The sequence below is a fragment of the Eucyclogobius newberryi genome, unplaced genomic scaffold (assembly GCF_026437365.1).
Source record: "Eucyclogobius newberryi isolate DKJ021-1_F unplaced genomic scaffold, fEucNew1.0.hap1 SCAF_11, whole genome shotgun sequence".
In the NCBI taxonomy this organism is placed as follows: Eukaryota; Metazoa; Chordata; class Actinopteri; order Gobiiformes; family Gobiidae; genus Eucyclogobius; species Eucyclogobius newberryi.
In genome coordinates, this window is record NW_027315735.1 from 32,295,066 (window position 1) to 32,311,605 (window position 16,540).

General features: G+C 46.9%; 1 protein-coding gene across 17 annotated transcripts in view; it reads left to right on the plus strand.

Annotated features, from left to right (window-relative positions):
* The window catches only part of LOC140354724 (NACHT, LRR and PYD domains-containing protein 3-like), a 334,575-nt gene that overhangs the window by 238,906 nt on the left and 79,129 nt on the right, over positions 1 to 16,540 (plus strand). For 14 of the 17 annotated variants that reach the window (XM_072439924.1, XM_072439932.1, XM_072439926.1 and 11 more), the window contains one exon: positions 3,381 to 3,551. The exons of the other annotated variants lie outside the window; for them this stretch is intronic. In XM_072439924.1, the coding sequence (XP_072296025.1) occupies positions 3,381 to 3,551 (171 nt within the window). The remainder of the gene's footprint in view (positions 1 to 3,380; positions 3,552 to 16,540) is intronic. 17 annotated transcript variants of the gene reach the window in all.

Here is a 16,540-nt window from a genome sequence, read left to right on the forward strand (position 1 = left end):
AGCCATGTGGTTCAGAGCATGCAGCTGTAGCCATGTGGTTCAGAGCACGCAGCTGTAGCCATGTGGTTAAGAGCACGCAGCTGTAGCCATGTGGTTCAGAGCATGCAGCTGTAGCCATGTGGTTCAGAGCACGCAGCTGTAGCCATGTGGTTAAGAGCACGCAGCTGTAGCCATGTGGTTCAGAGCACGCAGCTGTAGCCATGTGGTTAAGAGCCCGCAGCTGTAGCCATGTGGTTCAGAGCACGCAGCTGTAGCCATGTGGTTCAGAGCACGCAGCTGTAGCCATGTGGTTCAGAGCACGCAGCTGTAGCCATGTGGTTCAGAGCACGCAGCTGTACTCATGTGGTTCAGAGCACGCAGCTATAGCCATGTGGTTCAGAGCATGCAGCTGTACTCATGTGGTTCAGAGCACGCAGCTGTAGCCATGTGGTTCAGAGCACGCAGCTGTAGCCATGTGGTTAAGAGCACGCAGCTGTAGCCATGTGGTTCAGAGCACGCAGCTGTAGCCATGTGGTTCAGAGCACGCAGCTGTAGCCATGTGGTTCAGAGCACGCAGCTGTAGCCATGTGGTTCAGAGCACGCAGCTGTAGCCATGTGGTTCAGAGCATGCAGCTGTAGCCATGTGGTTCAGAGCACGCAGCTGTAGCCATGTGGTTCAGAGCATGCAGCTGTAGCCATGTGGTTCAGAGCACGCAGCTGTAGCCATGTGGTTAAGAGCACGCAGCTGTAGCCATGTGGTTCAGAGCACGCAGCTGTAGCCATGTGGTTCAGAGCACGCAGCTGTAGCCATGTGGTTAAGAGCACGCAGCTGTAGCCATGTGGTTCAGAGCACGCAGCTGTAGCCATGTGGTTCAGAGCACGCAGCTGTAGCCATGTGGTTCAGAGCACGCAGCTGTAGCCATGTGGTTCAGAGCACGCAGCTGTACTCATGTGGTTCAGAGCACGCAGCTATAGCCATGTGGTTCAGAGCACGCAGCTGTACTCATGTGGTTCAGAGCACGCAGCTGTAGCCATGTGGTTCAGAGCACGCAGCTGTAGCCATGTGGTTCAGAGCACGCAGCTGTACTCATGTGGTTCAGAGCACGCAGCTGTACTCATGTGGTTCAGAGCACGCAGCTGTAGCCATGTGGTTCAGAGCACGCAGCTGTACTCATGTGGTTCAGAGCACGCAGCTGTACTCATGTGGTTCAGAGCATGCAGCTGTAGCCATGTGGTTCAGAGCATGCAGCTGTAGCCATGTGGTTCAGAGCATGCAGCTGTAGCCATGTGGTTCAGAGCATGCAGCTGTAGCCATGTGGTTCAGAGCATGCAGCTGTAGCCATGTGGTTCAGAGCACGCAGCTGTAGCCATGTGGTTAAGAGCACGCAGCTGTAGCCATGTGGTTCAGAGCACGCAGCTGTACTCATGTGGTTCAGAGCACGCAGCTATAGCCATGTGGTTCAGAGCACGCAGCTGTACTCATGTGGTTCAGAGCACGCAGCTGTACTCATGTGGTTCAGAGCACGCAGCTGTAGCCATGTAGTTCAGAGCATGCAGCTGTAGCCATGTGGTTCAGAGCACGCAGCTGTAGCCATGTGGTTAAGAGCACGCAGCTGTAGCCATGTGGTTCAGAGCATGCAGCTGTAGCCATGTGGTTCAGAGCATGCAGCTGTAGCCATGTGGTTCAGAGCATGCAGCTGTAGCCATGTGGTTAAGAGCACGCAGCTGTACTCATGTGGTTCAGAGCACGCAGCTGTAGCCATGTGGTTAAGAGCACGCAGCTGTAGCCATGTGGTTCAGAGCATGCAGCTGTAGCCATGTGGTTCAGAGCATGCAGCTGTAGCCATGTGGTTCAGAGCATGCAGCTGTAGCCATGTGGTTAAGAGCACGCAGCTGTACTCATGTGGTTCAGAGCACGCAGCTGTAGCCATGTGGTTAAGAGCACGCAGCTGTAGCCATGTGGTTCAGAGCACGCAGCTGTACTCATGTGGTTCAGAGCACGCAGCTGTACTCATGTGGTTCAGAGCACGCAGCTGTAGCCATGTAGTTCAGAGCATGCAGCTGTAGCCATGTGGTTCAGAGCACGCAGCTGTAGCCATGTGGTTAAGAGCACGCAGCTGTAGCCATGTGGTTCAGAGCATGCAGCTGTAGCCATGTGGTTCAGAGCATGCAGCTGTAGCCATGTGGTTCAGAGCATGCAGCTGTAGCCATGTGGTTCAGAGCATGCAGCTGTAGCCATGTGGTTCAGAGCACGCAGCTGTAGCCATGTGGTTAAGAGCACGCAGCTGTAGCCATGTGGTTCAGAGCATGCAGCTGTAGCCATGTGGTTAAGAGCATGCAGCTGTAGCCATGTGGTTCAGAGCACGCAGCTGTAGCCATGTGGTTAAGAGCACGCAGCTGTAGCCATGTGGTTCAGAGCATGCAGCTGTAGCCATGTGGTTCAGAGCATGCAGCTGTAGCCATGTGGTTCAGAGCATGCAGCTGTAGCCATGTGGTTCGCAGCTGATTGGTGGAAAAATGTCAACAGTACGTGGCTGAAAAAAGGGTAACGCCCCCAGCGCGGCACACGAAAACTACCCATTTTTAACAGCTTAATGTGTACTTTTAAGGTAATGAATACTGTTATCTGAAGCACACAGGGGCTTATTCATAACTTCAACTAGCACATTTTGCAAAAAAAACGAAAATCACACATTTGAAAAAAAATACCTATTATATCTCAGTTTCACTGACGCCGACTTGTGGCGTTTTTTCCTGTGGTCGATCACAAATGAATCTACTCTATAGCATATTTTAGCAGCGAGACTTTGCCCCCATTCTACATTTATGCCAACGGAGTTCCCTCTCGACCAGAAGTGTGGTTGCAACGGACGTGCTGATCCGTGTCAAAAAGTGTAAGAAGTGGGCGTGGCAGAATAAGGTCAATAGGGTTGGGCCAACCCTATTGACCAGGTGTCGTACCTGATCGTTCTGTTTGGTCCATCTCTCAGGTGTTACTTGTTTTTGGGGCATAGGTTTCTTCTTTCTTTTACAAACCAAACAAAGATTCAAACTTTAACAAAACCAAGAATAAAAGAAGAAACTCTTACATCTGGTCTCTCGTGGCTTTTGAATATTTTGGCTTGACATTGGTCATAACAAGAGAGCAAACTGACCAGAAGAAAGTGTCACAACCTAAGAAAGGGAAAAATCACCCTGGCTTTTGTTTTTTTATTCTCAAATGTGATCTTCAGAGCAATGTTAGATATAAAAGTGAATGTTTAAAGTCGCACACACATAAACACAACAAACCCACACTACCACATAATCAGAGTTCAATAATGAGACTTGTCCTTCTCATGAGTGCACAGATCAAGTGGAAGGACGAGGGGATTCAAGAAAGTGTCCTTGTGTGTCTACAGGCTGTCAGGATGTCTCGTCTCTAGGAGGGGCGGGGTTTCTCTGGCCTCAGCTCTGAGCTCCGCCCACTCCCATCTGACAGAGTTAGACCTGAGCTACAACCATCCAGGACCCTCAGCAGAGCTCCTGACCACTCTACGGGACGACCCACACTGCCCCCTGCAGTCCCTCAGGTGAGCTCCACACTGCCCCCTGCAGTCCCTCAGGTGAGCTCCACACTGCCCCCTGCAGTCCCTCAGGTGAGCTCCACACTGCCCCCTGCAGTCCCTCAGGTGAGCTCCACACTGCCGCCTGAAGTCCCTCAGGTGAGCTCCACACTGCCCCCTACAGTCCCTCAGGTGAGCTCCACACTGCCGCCTGAAGTCCCTCAGGTGAGCTCCACACTGCCCCCTGCAGTCCCTCAGGTGAGCTCCACACTGCCCCCTGCAGTCCCTCAGGTGAGCTCCACACTGCCCCCTGCAGTCCCTCAGGTGAGCTTCACGCTGCCCCGTGCAGTCCTTTAACTCTGTTCTAACATTGTTCCCTCATCAAAAACACACCTGGAGTAGCATTTAGCTTCATCCACACTAGTTTGATGAATCCTCATAAGAAAATCATCACCTGTCCGACAATCAAAAACATTTCCTCGATTACTGACGTTTTCTCTGTAACTGACATGGCTTCTCTGATGTTTTCAAGTCCATAAATCATCACCAGACTCATTCTGTCAATTTCTCACATCTAAGTAATCACAGCAAAAGGTGCTCAACATTCAAGCACAAAAGTAAATTCGAGATACATAAATGTTTTTTGACCAGGTGTAGGCAGAAGCCAAGGCTTATTGTGCCTACCCTTCTCTCAAACGCTCAACATTGGTGGACATTTTATAGTTCACAAGCAACAGTTCATCAACAAAAACAACACTACATCACACTGGACAGTCTGCTCACAAGTATCCTCCACAAGCATTCAAGGTATTATAACAAAGCTGCGTTTTCATTCTGCTAAATATTTTTCTATGATTGTTTCCTTAAAGATCCTTTTAAACATAAATAAAGAAATGGCATTTTTTTATTCATCGCAACAATTGTTCCATAATTTAACTCCTTTACTTGACAAACAATGTTCCCTCAGCGTTGTTCTCACATAAGGTCTGTCAAATATACACGTTCCCCTTAAATTATATTTGCTTTCTCTCTGGGTAAACTTTATCCTCAATGATGTAGGGACTTGATTACATTTAACTAAATACATAAATTTAGCAGTATACAGGTCTACCAAATCATAAAATTTTAAAAGCTTAGATTGAATGAACAAAGGGTGACTCGGCGATTTATAAGATGCATGATTGATCAGTCTAATGGCCTTTTTTTGTAGAATGAAAATTGGTTTGGTTCTAGTTTTGTATGTGTTTCCCCAGATCTCAATACCACATGTTAAATATGGAGTAATGAGAGAACAGTAAAGTGAATATAAAACATTTTTGTTCAAAATATACTGCAATTTGTATAAAATTGCAATAGTTTTTGACACTTTTTTCAGTACATTTTGTATATGTGTTTTCCATGTAATTTTGCAATCTATGATCACTCTATTAATATACTTAATATAATTGACTCTTTCAATTTCATAACTATTTATTTTAATTTTGATATCATTATCTACATGTTTGTTACTGAATACCACACATTTTGTTTTATTTAAGTTCAATGATAATTTATTTAATGCAAACCAGTTGTTTAGTTCATGCAGTTCTCTCTCCATCACCTTCACCAACTTTTGACCTGATTTTGACCTGAGCAGTAAACTGTGGTATCGTCTGCAAACAAGATAAAATTAAGAACATCAGATACTTTTTGGATATCATTAATATATAATAAAAATTATTTTGGGCCCAAAACAGAGCCTTGTGGCACCCCACAACTAATTCACTGACAACTAGACTCAGCTCCCTTTAGATGAACATATTGAAATCTATCTGATAAGTAATTATTTAACCAAGAATTTGCTTTTCCCCTAAAGCCATATTTTTCGAATTTTTGTAATAAAATTGTGTGGTCAATTGTATCAAATGTTTTCTGTAAATCCAGAAATAAACCTATTGTATGGAGTTTTTGATCTAATGATTGGGAAACATTTTCAACCAGATTAACAACTGCCATTGTTGTGGACCTGTGTGCTCTAAAACCAAACTTATACTCATTTATTATATTGTTAACTTCAACATAGTTATCTAATCTTTTAACAAACAATTTCTCTAATATTTTTGAAAATTGTGAAAGTAAAGAAATGGGTCGATAATTACAAGTCAAATGTTTGTCACCGCCTTTGTACAAGGGAATAACCTTTGCTATTTTCATTTGATTAGGAACAATTCCTGTTTTAAAAGATTGGTTACAGATGTGAGTAAATGGATTGACAATATGTTCCATGATATTTTTGACTAAAAACATATCGAATCCATTATTATCTGTTGATTTTTTGTTTTTCCAGCTCTTCTCAGGAAGATGGTCACTAATATCAGTCATTAAAAGACCTCCATCAATTTTACCAATTTCATTTGTAAATATGTTATCAATTAATGTTGCTGATTCTGTTGTTATTCTAGTTGGTTTTACTATTACTGGAAATAATGTACTGTTATAAAAAGTATTGATAAAGTCTGTGGTTTTCTTGTGTCCACCTGGGTTAAGCAGGTCAACATTAAAATCACCACAGACAATGTAAGACTTATTTCCAATTGAGTGAAACATATTAGATATAAACTCATTAAAATGATCCAGAGAAGAACCAGGTGTTCTATATATGCAACAGACAGTTATTTTTGTTGTTGTTTCTCCATGTGAATCTCAACCGTGACACACTCTAACATATTATCAACTGTAGTAGACATGCTTTCTATACGATTACAATGCAGGTTAGAATCTACATAGAGAGCAACTCCACCTCCTCTCTTGTCTTTTCTATTCACTACAAACAGTTCATATCCTTCCAGTTCAACAGCTGAGACTTTATCCTCATCTAACCATGTTTCAGAAATAGCAACTACACTAAACTTTGGGAATAATCTTAAATAATCTTTAATAAATGGAAAATTGCTCCAAAGACTTCTACTATTAAAATGTATCACAGAGAAAGCATGTTCCATGTTCACTGTACTCTTAAACTGTTCTTCTGTGTAATATTGACAATTTGTCTGACTACAATAAGTATCAGGATCTATATCCTTTTCAACATCATATTTACCATGTTTAACATTTAAATAATTTAAGTTATTGTAGAAATCAGTTGGATCATCTATTTCATTAATGGTCTCATCATTTAAGTGTGTATTTTGTTCTACCATGGATCCAAGTTCTGGCATGTTGTAAGAAAAAAAAAATATATATATAAATAATAATAGTATCAATAACAAAAATAATGGCAAAATGTATGGAAAACTCCACTAGTCCAAACACAAGTTGTTCCATAATCCAAACGAAAGGTTCATCTTCATAGAGTTCATAGTCCATTAAATAAGAAAGTATCATCCCTATAATCCAAAACAAACGATCATCTTCGTGAAGTTCATAAGTCATTTCAGTCAGAGAAAAGTCATATTTAAATAGTATTTGCCTCATTTGTACTGTTCCAAGTCTTTGATGTCCCTTACCGTGATCACTCGTGCTTGTTCAGGTGTTCCATTTAGACGAATAAAAACACGACCATTCCTGGTCCATGTCGCTTGTATTTTCTTTTGTTTCCACAGAATTCGCGCATGTCTTGCAATATCTGTGTTCTTGCTGGTGAGGTGTTCATTGATGTACACCATGCTCCCCTTTAGCTTGCGTGTCTGGTGCAGCAGATCCACTTTGTGCTTTCTGTTCACAAAGCAAACCACTATCGCAGGTTTGGCATTGCTACGCTTTCGGGGAAGCAGGTGGCAGGCCGAAATCTCCTTCGGATCAACTTTGATGTCTTAGGTGAGAGAAATGTAACTACTTGTTGCTCCAGTGTTAGCAACTCCTCCACCGGTGCGTCCGGTCCCACCATGGCACCGGCGCCAGCAGCTACTCGTGCGTAATTGCGATGTTTTGTTTCTAGCCCATTAATAATTACGTCCTCCATTCGTGTGTATTGTTCAAGGTCATCAATACGTCTTTCCAATCCATTTATGACCCGATCTTTTTCCTCTAGACGTTCCCGTAGCTCTTTAACTTCATCCACCAGTGCCACTAGCTTCACTTGCTGCTGCGTCACGGTGGCGATATCTTTAGACAGGCCGTTTAGCGCTGACTTGATTTCTTCCAAGTCTTGGACAACTTCCATCAGAGGATCTGATTTCTTTAGTGGCATTCACTAGCAAGGACCACGCCACAACAATGAAATACGAAAGAATGTTTATTGATAAGTCATGATGGATCGATGAGAGATCGATGAGAGATCGATATAAGAGAGATCGATATGAGAGAGATTGATATGAGAGAGCTCGATATGAGAGAGCTCGATGAGGGAGCTCGATGAGGGAGCTCGATGAGAGAGCTCGATGAGAGAGCTCGATGAGAGAGCTCGATGAGATGAAAGAGCTCGATGAGATGAAAGAGCTCGATGAGATGAGAGGGAGATCGATGAGATGAGAGAGAGATCGATGAGATGGCTGGGTAGAGACTCAGGATGGGGGCTCTGTCTCGGGTAATCAGCCCAGCCGATTCAGAACCCCCCCTCCATGGATGGTTATGTGTTAAGGTGACGATGATAGAGACATGGGGTGGGAGGGTGGGGTCGAGAGAGCAGAGACAACAAGAGATGCTGGGATTGGCCTTTGCATAAATAGGCCTTCTGGGTAATAAGAGACGTGGTTAAAGAGTGGAGGTGTGGTTGCTGGGGAGGTAAGAGGTTGAGGCGTGGTCCTGCTCCCGAATCTAAGTTAGCGATTACATCTCCAACTACACTTCACTAGCAAGGACCACGCCACAACAATGAAATACGAAAGAATGTTTATTGATAAGTCATGATGGATCAATGAGAGATCGATGAGAGATCGATATGAGAGAGATCGATATGAGAGAGATCGATATGAGAGAGGTCGATATGAGAGAGATCGATATGAGGGAGATCGATATGAGGGAGATCGATATGAGGGAGCTCGATATGAGGGAGCTCGATGAGGGAGCTCGATGAGGGAGCTCGATGAGAGAGCTCGATGAGAGAGCTCGATGAGAGAGCTCGATGAGATGAGAGAGCTCGATGAGATGAGAGAGAGATTGATGAGATGAGAGAGAGATCAATGAGATGAGAGGGAGATCGATGAGATGAGAGAGAGATCGATGAGATGGCTGGGTAGAGACTCAGGATGGGGGCTCTGTCTCGGGTAATCAGCCCAGCCGATTCAGAACCCCCAAAATGATTTAAAATGAAGGAATTTGATCTGGATCTTGACGTAAGCCTGGCTGAAAATAATGTTACGAGTGGCACGGGGGAAGAGGAGCTGGAAAGCCAAGCTCTCTTGAAGAGTAGCTGGATGAAATCGAAAGCAGTCCGTCTGTTACTGAGACGAGGGTTAATTCTGGTACGTTTGAATAGTGTTTTAGCGTTTGTGGTCGTCGACGGAAGTAGATGGAGAATAAGATGCAAGAGTGATAGGATTGGACAAGCAGTCGATAGAACTGGATTTATGGTGGAGTCTCCTTGCTCTGGAGTGGAGAGCGAAATGTTTGCATGGGTTTAGAAGTTAACGAGTTGCGGGTAGCAAATAAGTCAATATGAGCGATGAATGAGGGAATTTAGTTGAGCTGAATGAGATTGAGAATGAGAGGAATGAAAGATATGAGGGTAGTAGTATTGAGGAGTAGGAATTGAAGCGATTGTAGAGCGTCGGATTTGGGACGGTGAATCGAGAGTAGGAGTTGGTCAATTACGGTGACTTGAGAATGAGCGATGCAGGAGACGGATTCTTAGAGGGGAATAGACTGAGTATTATGAGTTGCGCATAATAAGATATCCCTTATTGATCTACGAGAGGTGTTGAATAAGCCTTCCGACTGATCAAACCCCCAAAATGTCCAGAACGATAGTGGGTTATAATTCTGGGATTATGTGAATGCCTGGTAGAGGAGACTAAGCGCCTGAGGACCGTCCAGTGCTTACGGCAGCTGGAATGGGTTGGAAGGGGCCGGAGCTCCGAGCGGTCTCCGATACACCAACCAATGCGCGGTGGATGAGATGCACGTTGAGAGATGTTTCTTCTGAAAAGGAGGGAATGTGAGATGGATGAGCATCCCGGTGCCCGGTGACTGTTCCGGAGAGAGACTGCATCCCGGTGCCCGATGAGACCCTGGTGAGGACGCAGAAAAGCTTGAGTGGGATGTGGGATGAATGGGGAAGGGGTCGAATGGTTTGGATGAATGGGGAAGGGGAGGGGGGGTAATAGAGCGGGATGAGTGATTAAGGGAGGGATGAATGAAGAGTCGAAAGATCGAGTGGAGAACGGACTCTGTGCGAGAAGAGGGTCGAAGGAGAGACTGTTGAGAACCAGAGGGGCGTATCCCGGTGGCTCTGTGGTAAACGTCCCTGTGCCCGGTGGCTCAGAGAGAGGCTCTGGGAAATGAATACGTGGATTGGGGCGAGCATGAGGACGCTGCCGTGGGTCGGGGCAAGCGCGTGGGCGCGGCTGCTGGTCAGGTTCGTGCTTGGAGTGAACATGTTACCGGCGGGGCTCTGTGAGAGCGTGTGGCTGCGGCGGGGCTCCGAGCGAGCGTGTGGCTGGGGCTCTGAGCGAGCGTGTGGCTGCGGGCGGGGCTCTGAGCGAGCGTGTGGCTGCGGGCGGGGCTTTGAGGACGCGGAAAAGCTTGGGTGGGATGTGGGATGAATGGGGAAGGGGTCGAATGGTTTGGATGAATGGGGAAGGGGAGGGGGGGAATAGAGTGGGATGAGTGATGAAGGGAGGGATGAATGGCTGCTCTGGGGCGAGCGAGGCTGCTCTGGGGCGAGCGTGGATGCTCTGGGGCGAGCGTGGATGCTCTGGGGCGAGCGTGGATGCTCTGGGGCATGCGTGGATGCTCTGGGGCGGGCGTGGATGCTCTGGGGCGGGCGTGGATGCTCTGGGGCGAGCGTGGATGCTCTGGGGCGAGCGTGGCTGCTCTGGGGCGAGTGTGGCTGCCGGCGGGTTCTGAGTGAGCTGTAGTTGTAACTGAGCTGTAAGTTGTGACATGTGGGTTGGCTGAGGGCTGTAGCTGAGAGTAGTAGCTCGGAGCTGTGACTGAGCTGTAGTTGTAACTGAGCTGTAAGTTGTGACATGTGGGTTGGCTGAGGGCTGTAGCTGAGAGTAGTAGCTCGGAGCTGTGACTGAGCTGTAAGCCGTAGCTGTAAGTTGAGCTGTGAGCCGTAGCTGTAAGTTGAGCTGTGGGCCGTAGCTGTAAGTTGAGCTGGGAGCCGTAGCTGTAAGTTGAGCTGTGAGCCGTAGCTGTAAGTTGAGCTATTGAGCCGTAGCTGTAAGTTGAGCTATTGAGCCGTAGCTGTAAGTTGAGCTATTGAGCCGTAGCTGTAAGTTGAGCTATTGAGCCGTAGCTGTGAGTTGAGCTTATTGAGCTGTAGCTGTGAGTTGGGCTTATTGAGCTGTGAGCTTTAACTGTGAGTTGAGCTATTGAGCTGTAGCAGTGAGTCGAGCTATTGAGCTGTGAGCTGTAGCTGTAAGTTGAGCTATTGAGCTGTGAGCTGTAGCTGTAAGTTGAGCTATTGAGCTGTGAGCTGTAAGTTGAGCTATTGAGCTGTGAGCTGTAAGTTGAGCTATTGAGCTGTAAGTTGAGCTATTGAGCTGTGAGCTGTAAGTTGAGCTATTGAGCTGTAGCTGTGAGTTGAGCTATTGAGCTGTAGCTGTGAGTTGAGCTATTGAGCTGTAGCTGTGAGTTGAGCTATTGAGCTTTGAGCTGTAACTGAGTTGAGCTATTGAGCTGTGAGCTGTAACTGAGTTGAGCTATTGAGCTGTGAGCTGTAGCTGTGAGTTGAGCTATTGAGCTGTGAGCTGAGCTATTGAGCTGTGAGCTGTGCGTTGAGCTGAGAGATGCGAGTTGCATTGAGCTGTGCGTTGAGCTGCGCGTTGAGCTGCGCGTTGAGCTGCAAGGCAAACATGGTAATATGAGGTAGCGTGAAAGCAAGAGCTGGGAAAATTAGACTTAAGGTAATATGCGAATGAGAAGATGAGAACCTGCTGGAATGCTAGAAACAGAATCTTAGAAGATACCTGTGGCTAACATGTGGCGGCGAAGCCGGACAGCTGAATGTGACATGAAAGTAATTTAGTGGAAGCATGAATTGTGAGCCTACGAGGTGTGAAGGTTGCATGAGAAAAGAAAAGGAAGCTTGAGAGTTCACGTGAGAAGAGTAGGAACGATGAACAGCATGAACAGAGGGCTAAAGAAAGGTTAGCTTAAGCCAGAATGATAGTGGATGGTAAAGAGCCAGCGCGTAGAAGATGGTGCGTTGATGGTACATGCAGTAGAATGTAGGTACAGAGGAGGGATAGAGGAACGCATGTTGAGGGAGTCGAGTGCAGCTGCAGCAAAGGTGATGAGAATTGATGAAAGATTGAGAAAAGAGGGAGCGTTTGAACTCGACATTGTTAAGACAAGCTGGGGCATTGCCGACTCCCTATGAACGTTGTTTAATCTTGCTTTAAATTGAGTTGTACAACCTGGCTCCCGCCACCAGGGGGAGCTGAGAGGTCGAGCTGCGGCCCGTGGAGCAATGGTGACGTCATCGGCTGCGCGCCTCCAGACGGACGTGGAACCAGGAAGTGAGGCTGACGAAAACATGGATATTTATTGACGTAGCGTCTGAAAGAAATGTCCACCGGCTTCGGCCCGGTGCGCCCGCTGCGGTACGGTCTCTGGTGTCCACCTGAGTGGAGACGCGCGCCTGGGCGCAGCACACGGAGTGGCACACGGAGCGCGCCGGCCGGCGCGGGAGCCGTGCCCCGCTCCGGAAGCTCGGATAGCGCTCGGTTAAAATGAGGGGCAGAGAGCGAGAAGGAGAGCGCGTGGGTCCAGGCCGTTGCTGTGGAGTGGAGGTCGGTGTTCTGTGTGTGTGGACGCCCGGAGGTGACATGGAGTGTCCCGGAAGTTGGGTCCGTGAGAGACGCAGGTGCGGAGGAGCTGATGGTGTTTGGAGCTGTGGAATCACGCTGGGTGAGTCCTCGGGGGAACTGACCGACTGAATGTTTCAGACTGAATTGTTCGGATTGGGAACGGATCAGAATCTGAGGAAATGGCTCATGGTTGGTTTGAATGAACGCGCTGTACTGTCTCTCTGTCGAGAGAGCAGAGACAACAAGAGATGCTGGGATTGGCCTTTGCATATATAGGCCTTCTGGGTAATAAGAGGCGTGGTTAAAGAGTGGAGGTGTGGTTGCTGGGGAGGTAAGAGGTTGAGGCGTGGTCCTGCTCCCGAATCTAAGTTAGCGATTACATCTCCAACTACTTTGTACTACTTTGTAAACGTTTGATGATGTTTCATTAAATGTCGTTAAATGCCCACATATACAACCTGGAGCGCCAGGTTCTCCGACGCTCGTCCGCGCGTGACGTTTAGTCATGACGCAGTTTAGCCTTTAGCGGCTATCTTTTTCCGGTAGTTGTGTGGCCCGGAAGTAGCATCAAGTGACGCGGCTCGCTTAAAGCCAAAGCTAAATATTTCAAACCTATTTTAACTAAACTGAAGAATTTTGAACCGGAATAAAGCAAATGACCTGAAAATAGACACACACACAAAAAAAAATGACCTTTGTTAAAGCTGTAGATCCCTGTCAGTCAAACACGACCAGTTTGTTTTCAAGTTGCGCACTCTGGGAAAAATGCTTAATTTATGTTGTTGTAGTACCAATGGACTGGCCACTGGGGCGACTCACAACAGCTTTAACCTCGCAATATCCAGATATAAAATAAAGGTGGAATGGACGATTTTTGGCGCCAAATCTGAGTCTCATTTCCTCGTGGCGTGGACTGCCGATTAGTCCTGCCACGTATCAATCATAAAACGCACCTACTGCTCACCTGCAGCCTCGTCGGTTCGTCCCCAGGAGAGTAGCACGCTTCCCTGTGTCTAAGCGCATGGATCTATCATAGTATAGTTCCCTCAGTGTACGGGACAAAATTAAGATGGAAAAAGACAGTTCGAGCTGGCTCTAAAGAGACGGAAATCTACGGAGACGAGAGATGCGATGCCATCCGTCGCACTAATAAACAAACGCACGTCTAACCGTGAGGCTTTTTTGTGCGGAATTCGCTCCGCTTGAATTCTCAAATCGGTGAAAAATCGTCCATTACGCCTTCAATAGATCCATGGCAAGAGTATGCGGTGAAAGGTTTATCTGAGTGTTGGCACCATCTACTGGCTGCAAATGGATTTACACAGTTATCCCCGTGGGAAACAGCAGTTATAAACATTTTAGTTTTAGTTCTAAAACATGAGATGTCAAACTAAAGATACTCAAGAGCATGTTTAAAGGCTGAAAACAATATAAATTTAAGCCGCTTGCGGCAATGATAGCTCTCGCCACCCGTGCGACCGCCTTCCAGTGCGTCCATGTTTTGATCGCTATCGCCCCGACATTGCATTCTCTCTGTCCGACCACCATCTGGCCTTCGAGTTCCTCCGCCTCTCTCCTAGGTACACAGCACAGCACGAAATACCGCATGCACAAAAACCTAGGACAAGTCTTACAGCGAATGCTTTCTGTGTGTGTTACTCGTCACAGGGAGCGCTATCACTTTTCCAAATTTCATGTGGCTAGGCCAACGTGGACGCATTTCATTTCTTTTCTTTTTTGCCATAAGAGGTGCTCCGCGCGACTGAGTGAAAACGATAGAACTTCAGATCAACACTACTTTGAGACTAAATAAATCTGGTGTTGATTCTACAGCGTGCGCAGAACAGATATATCTATAGATCTATATATATATATATATATATATATATATATATATATATATATATATATATATATATATATATATATATATAAAAAGTCTTATGTCCATCGCGCTCTTATTTCCTGGTTTTTCGGTATCGGATAGAACTTCTATCCGTTTATTTTCCCGGTTGCTGCATCAACTGCCACATAAACCTTCACCATTGTGATAATAGTAAAGAGTGTGATATCATTAATGAAGTTTTGGGCCTCTTTGAGCCGTGTTTCGTTGTAAATCGAAGCAGAAAAACCCCGGATGGGCTTGTAGGGAGACAGGCGGGAGGGGAGGGAGGGAGAGGGGGGATGGTGACGCGTGCTTGCCCTTATGACGCGGTCTTGCCCCACCGCCCGTCAGTTTGGAGATTCGAGGAAAGGAGATAGTCTGTAATATAGCTAAAAACTGCGGGAATCAATCAAAAAAACACTCTGGGTACATATATGAAGCACAAATAGCAATGTAAGAAGGTTAAAAGCTCTGAAAAGTCGATTTTGCATGTTATGGGACCTTTAAAGTCTTGCTCATGGTCTAAAGCTGTTGTGTTGCTCCTTTACAATACATCAGAACATTTGCTCATTAATGCTATTTTGTTTGTATACGTCAATTTAATTATATTATATACATTTTTATGTACATTTTGTATATGTATTTACCAAAATCTATTTATTGTCATGGCTCAATTGTTTAGTGTTATTATTCCGTGTTTTGTGGTTTATCGCAAATAAAATATAAAACCATAAAAAATGTCTAGTTTGTAAACTTTTTCACTGAGAATGGAAATTGTTAGAGCGACTCCTGAAATAACAAAATTTTAATATGAAGGCTTCACTACTACTGGCTAGTTCAGTAGAGTTGTGATTGCGGAGTGGACATCGGTCAGAATGCACTTAGGCAGGATGGATCTTTACTTACCTTTATTATTTACTCCAACTCCTCTGGGGGGATCCCGAGGCGTTCCCAGGCCAGCCGAGGGAGACATAGTCTCTCCAGGTTGTCCTGGGTCTTCCACAGGGCCTCTTCCCAGTGGGACATGCCCGGAACATCTCCCCAGGGAGGCGCCCAGGAGTCATCCGGAACAGATGCCCGAGCCACCTCAGCTGGCTCCTCTCAACGTGGAGGAGCAGCGGCTCTACTCCGAGCTCCCCCCGTGTGGCCGAGCTCCTCACCTTATCTCTAAGGGAGCGCCCAGCCACCCGGCGGAGGAAACTCATTTCGACCGCTTGTATCCGCGATCTTGTCTTTTTGGTCATTACCCAAAGCTCATGACCATAGGTGAGGGTAGGAACGTAGACCGACCGGTAAATAAAGAGCTTTGCCTTTCGGCTCAGCTCCTTCTTTACCACAACGGTCCGATGCAGCGACTGCATCACTGCAGCCGCTGCACCGATCCGCCTGTCGATCTCACGCTCCATCCTTCCCTCACTCGTGAACAAGACCCCGAGATACTTGAACTCCTCCACAAGGACTCCCCACCCACCTGAAGAGGGCAAGCCACCTTTTTCCGGTCGAGAACCATGGCCTCGGATTTGGAGGTGGTGATTCTCATCCCAGCCGCTTCACACTCGGCTTCAAACCGTCCCAGTGCATGCTGCAGGTCCGGTGACCTTTGATGGAGCCATCAGGACAACATCCGTCTGCAAACAGCAGAGATGAGATCCTGTGGTCCCTAAACCGGACCCCCTCCGACCCCTGACTTCGCCTAGAAATTCTGTCCATAAAAACTATGAACAGAACCGGTGACAAAGGGCAGCTCCTGGCGGAATCCAACATGCACTGGGAATAAGTCTGACTTACTGCCGGCAATGAGAACACAGCTCCTGCTCCGGTCACACAGGGACCGGACAGCCCTGAGCAAAGGGCCCTGGACCCCGTACTCCCGGAGCACCCCCCAAAAGACACTCCGAGGGACACGGTTGAAAGCCTTCTCCAGATCCACAAAGCACATGTGGACTGGTTGGGCAAACTCCCATGAACCCTCGAGCACCCGATGGAGGGTATAGAGCTGGTCCAGTGTTCCACGACCAGGACGAAAACCACTTTGCTCCTCCTGAATCCGAGGTTCGACTATCGGTCGGATTCTCCTCTCCAGTACCTTGGAATAGACCTTCCCGGGGAGGCTGAGGAGTGTGATCCCTCTGTAGTTGGAACACACCCTCCGGTCCCCCTTCTTGAACAGAGGGACCACCATCTCTGCCAGTCCAGAGGCACAGTCCCTGACCGCCACGCGATGTTGCAGAGACGTG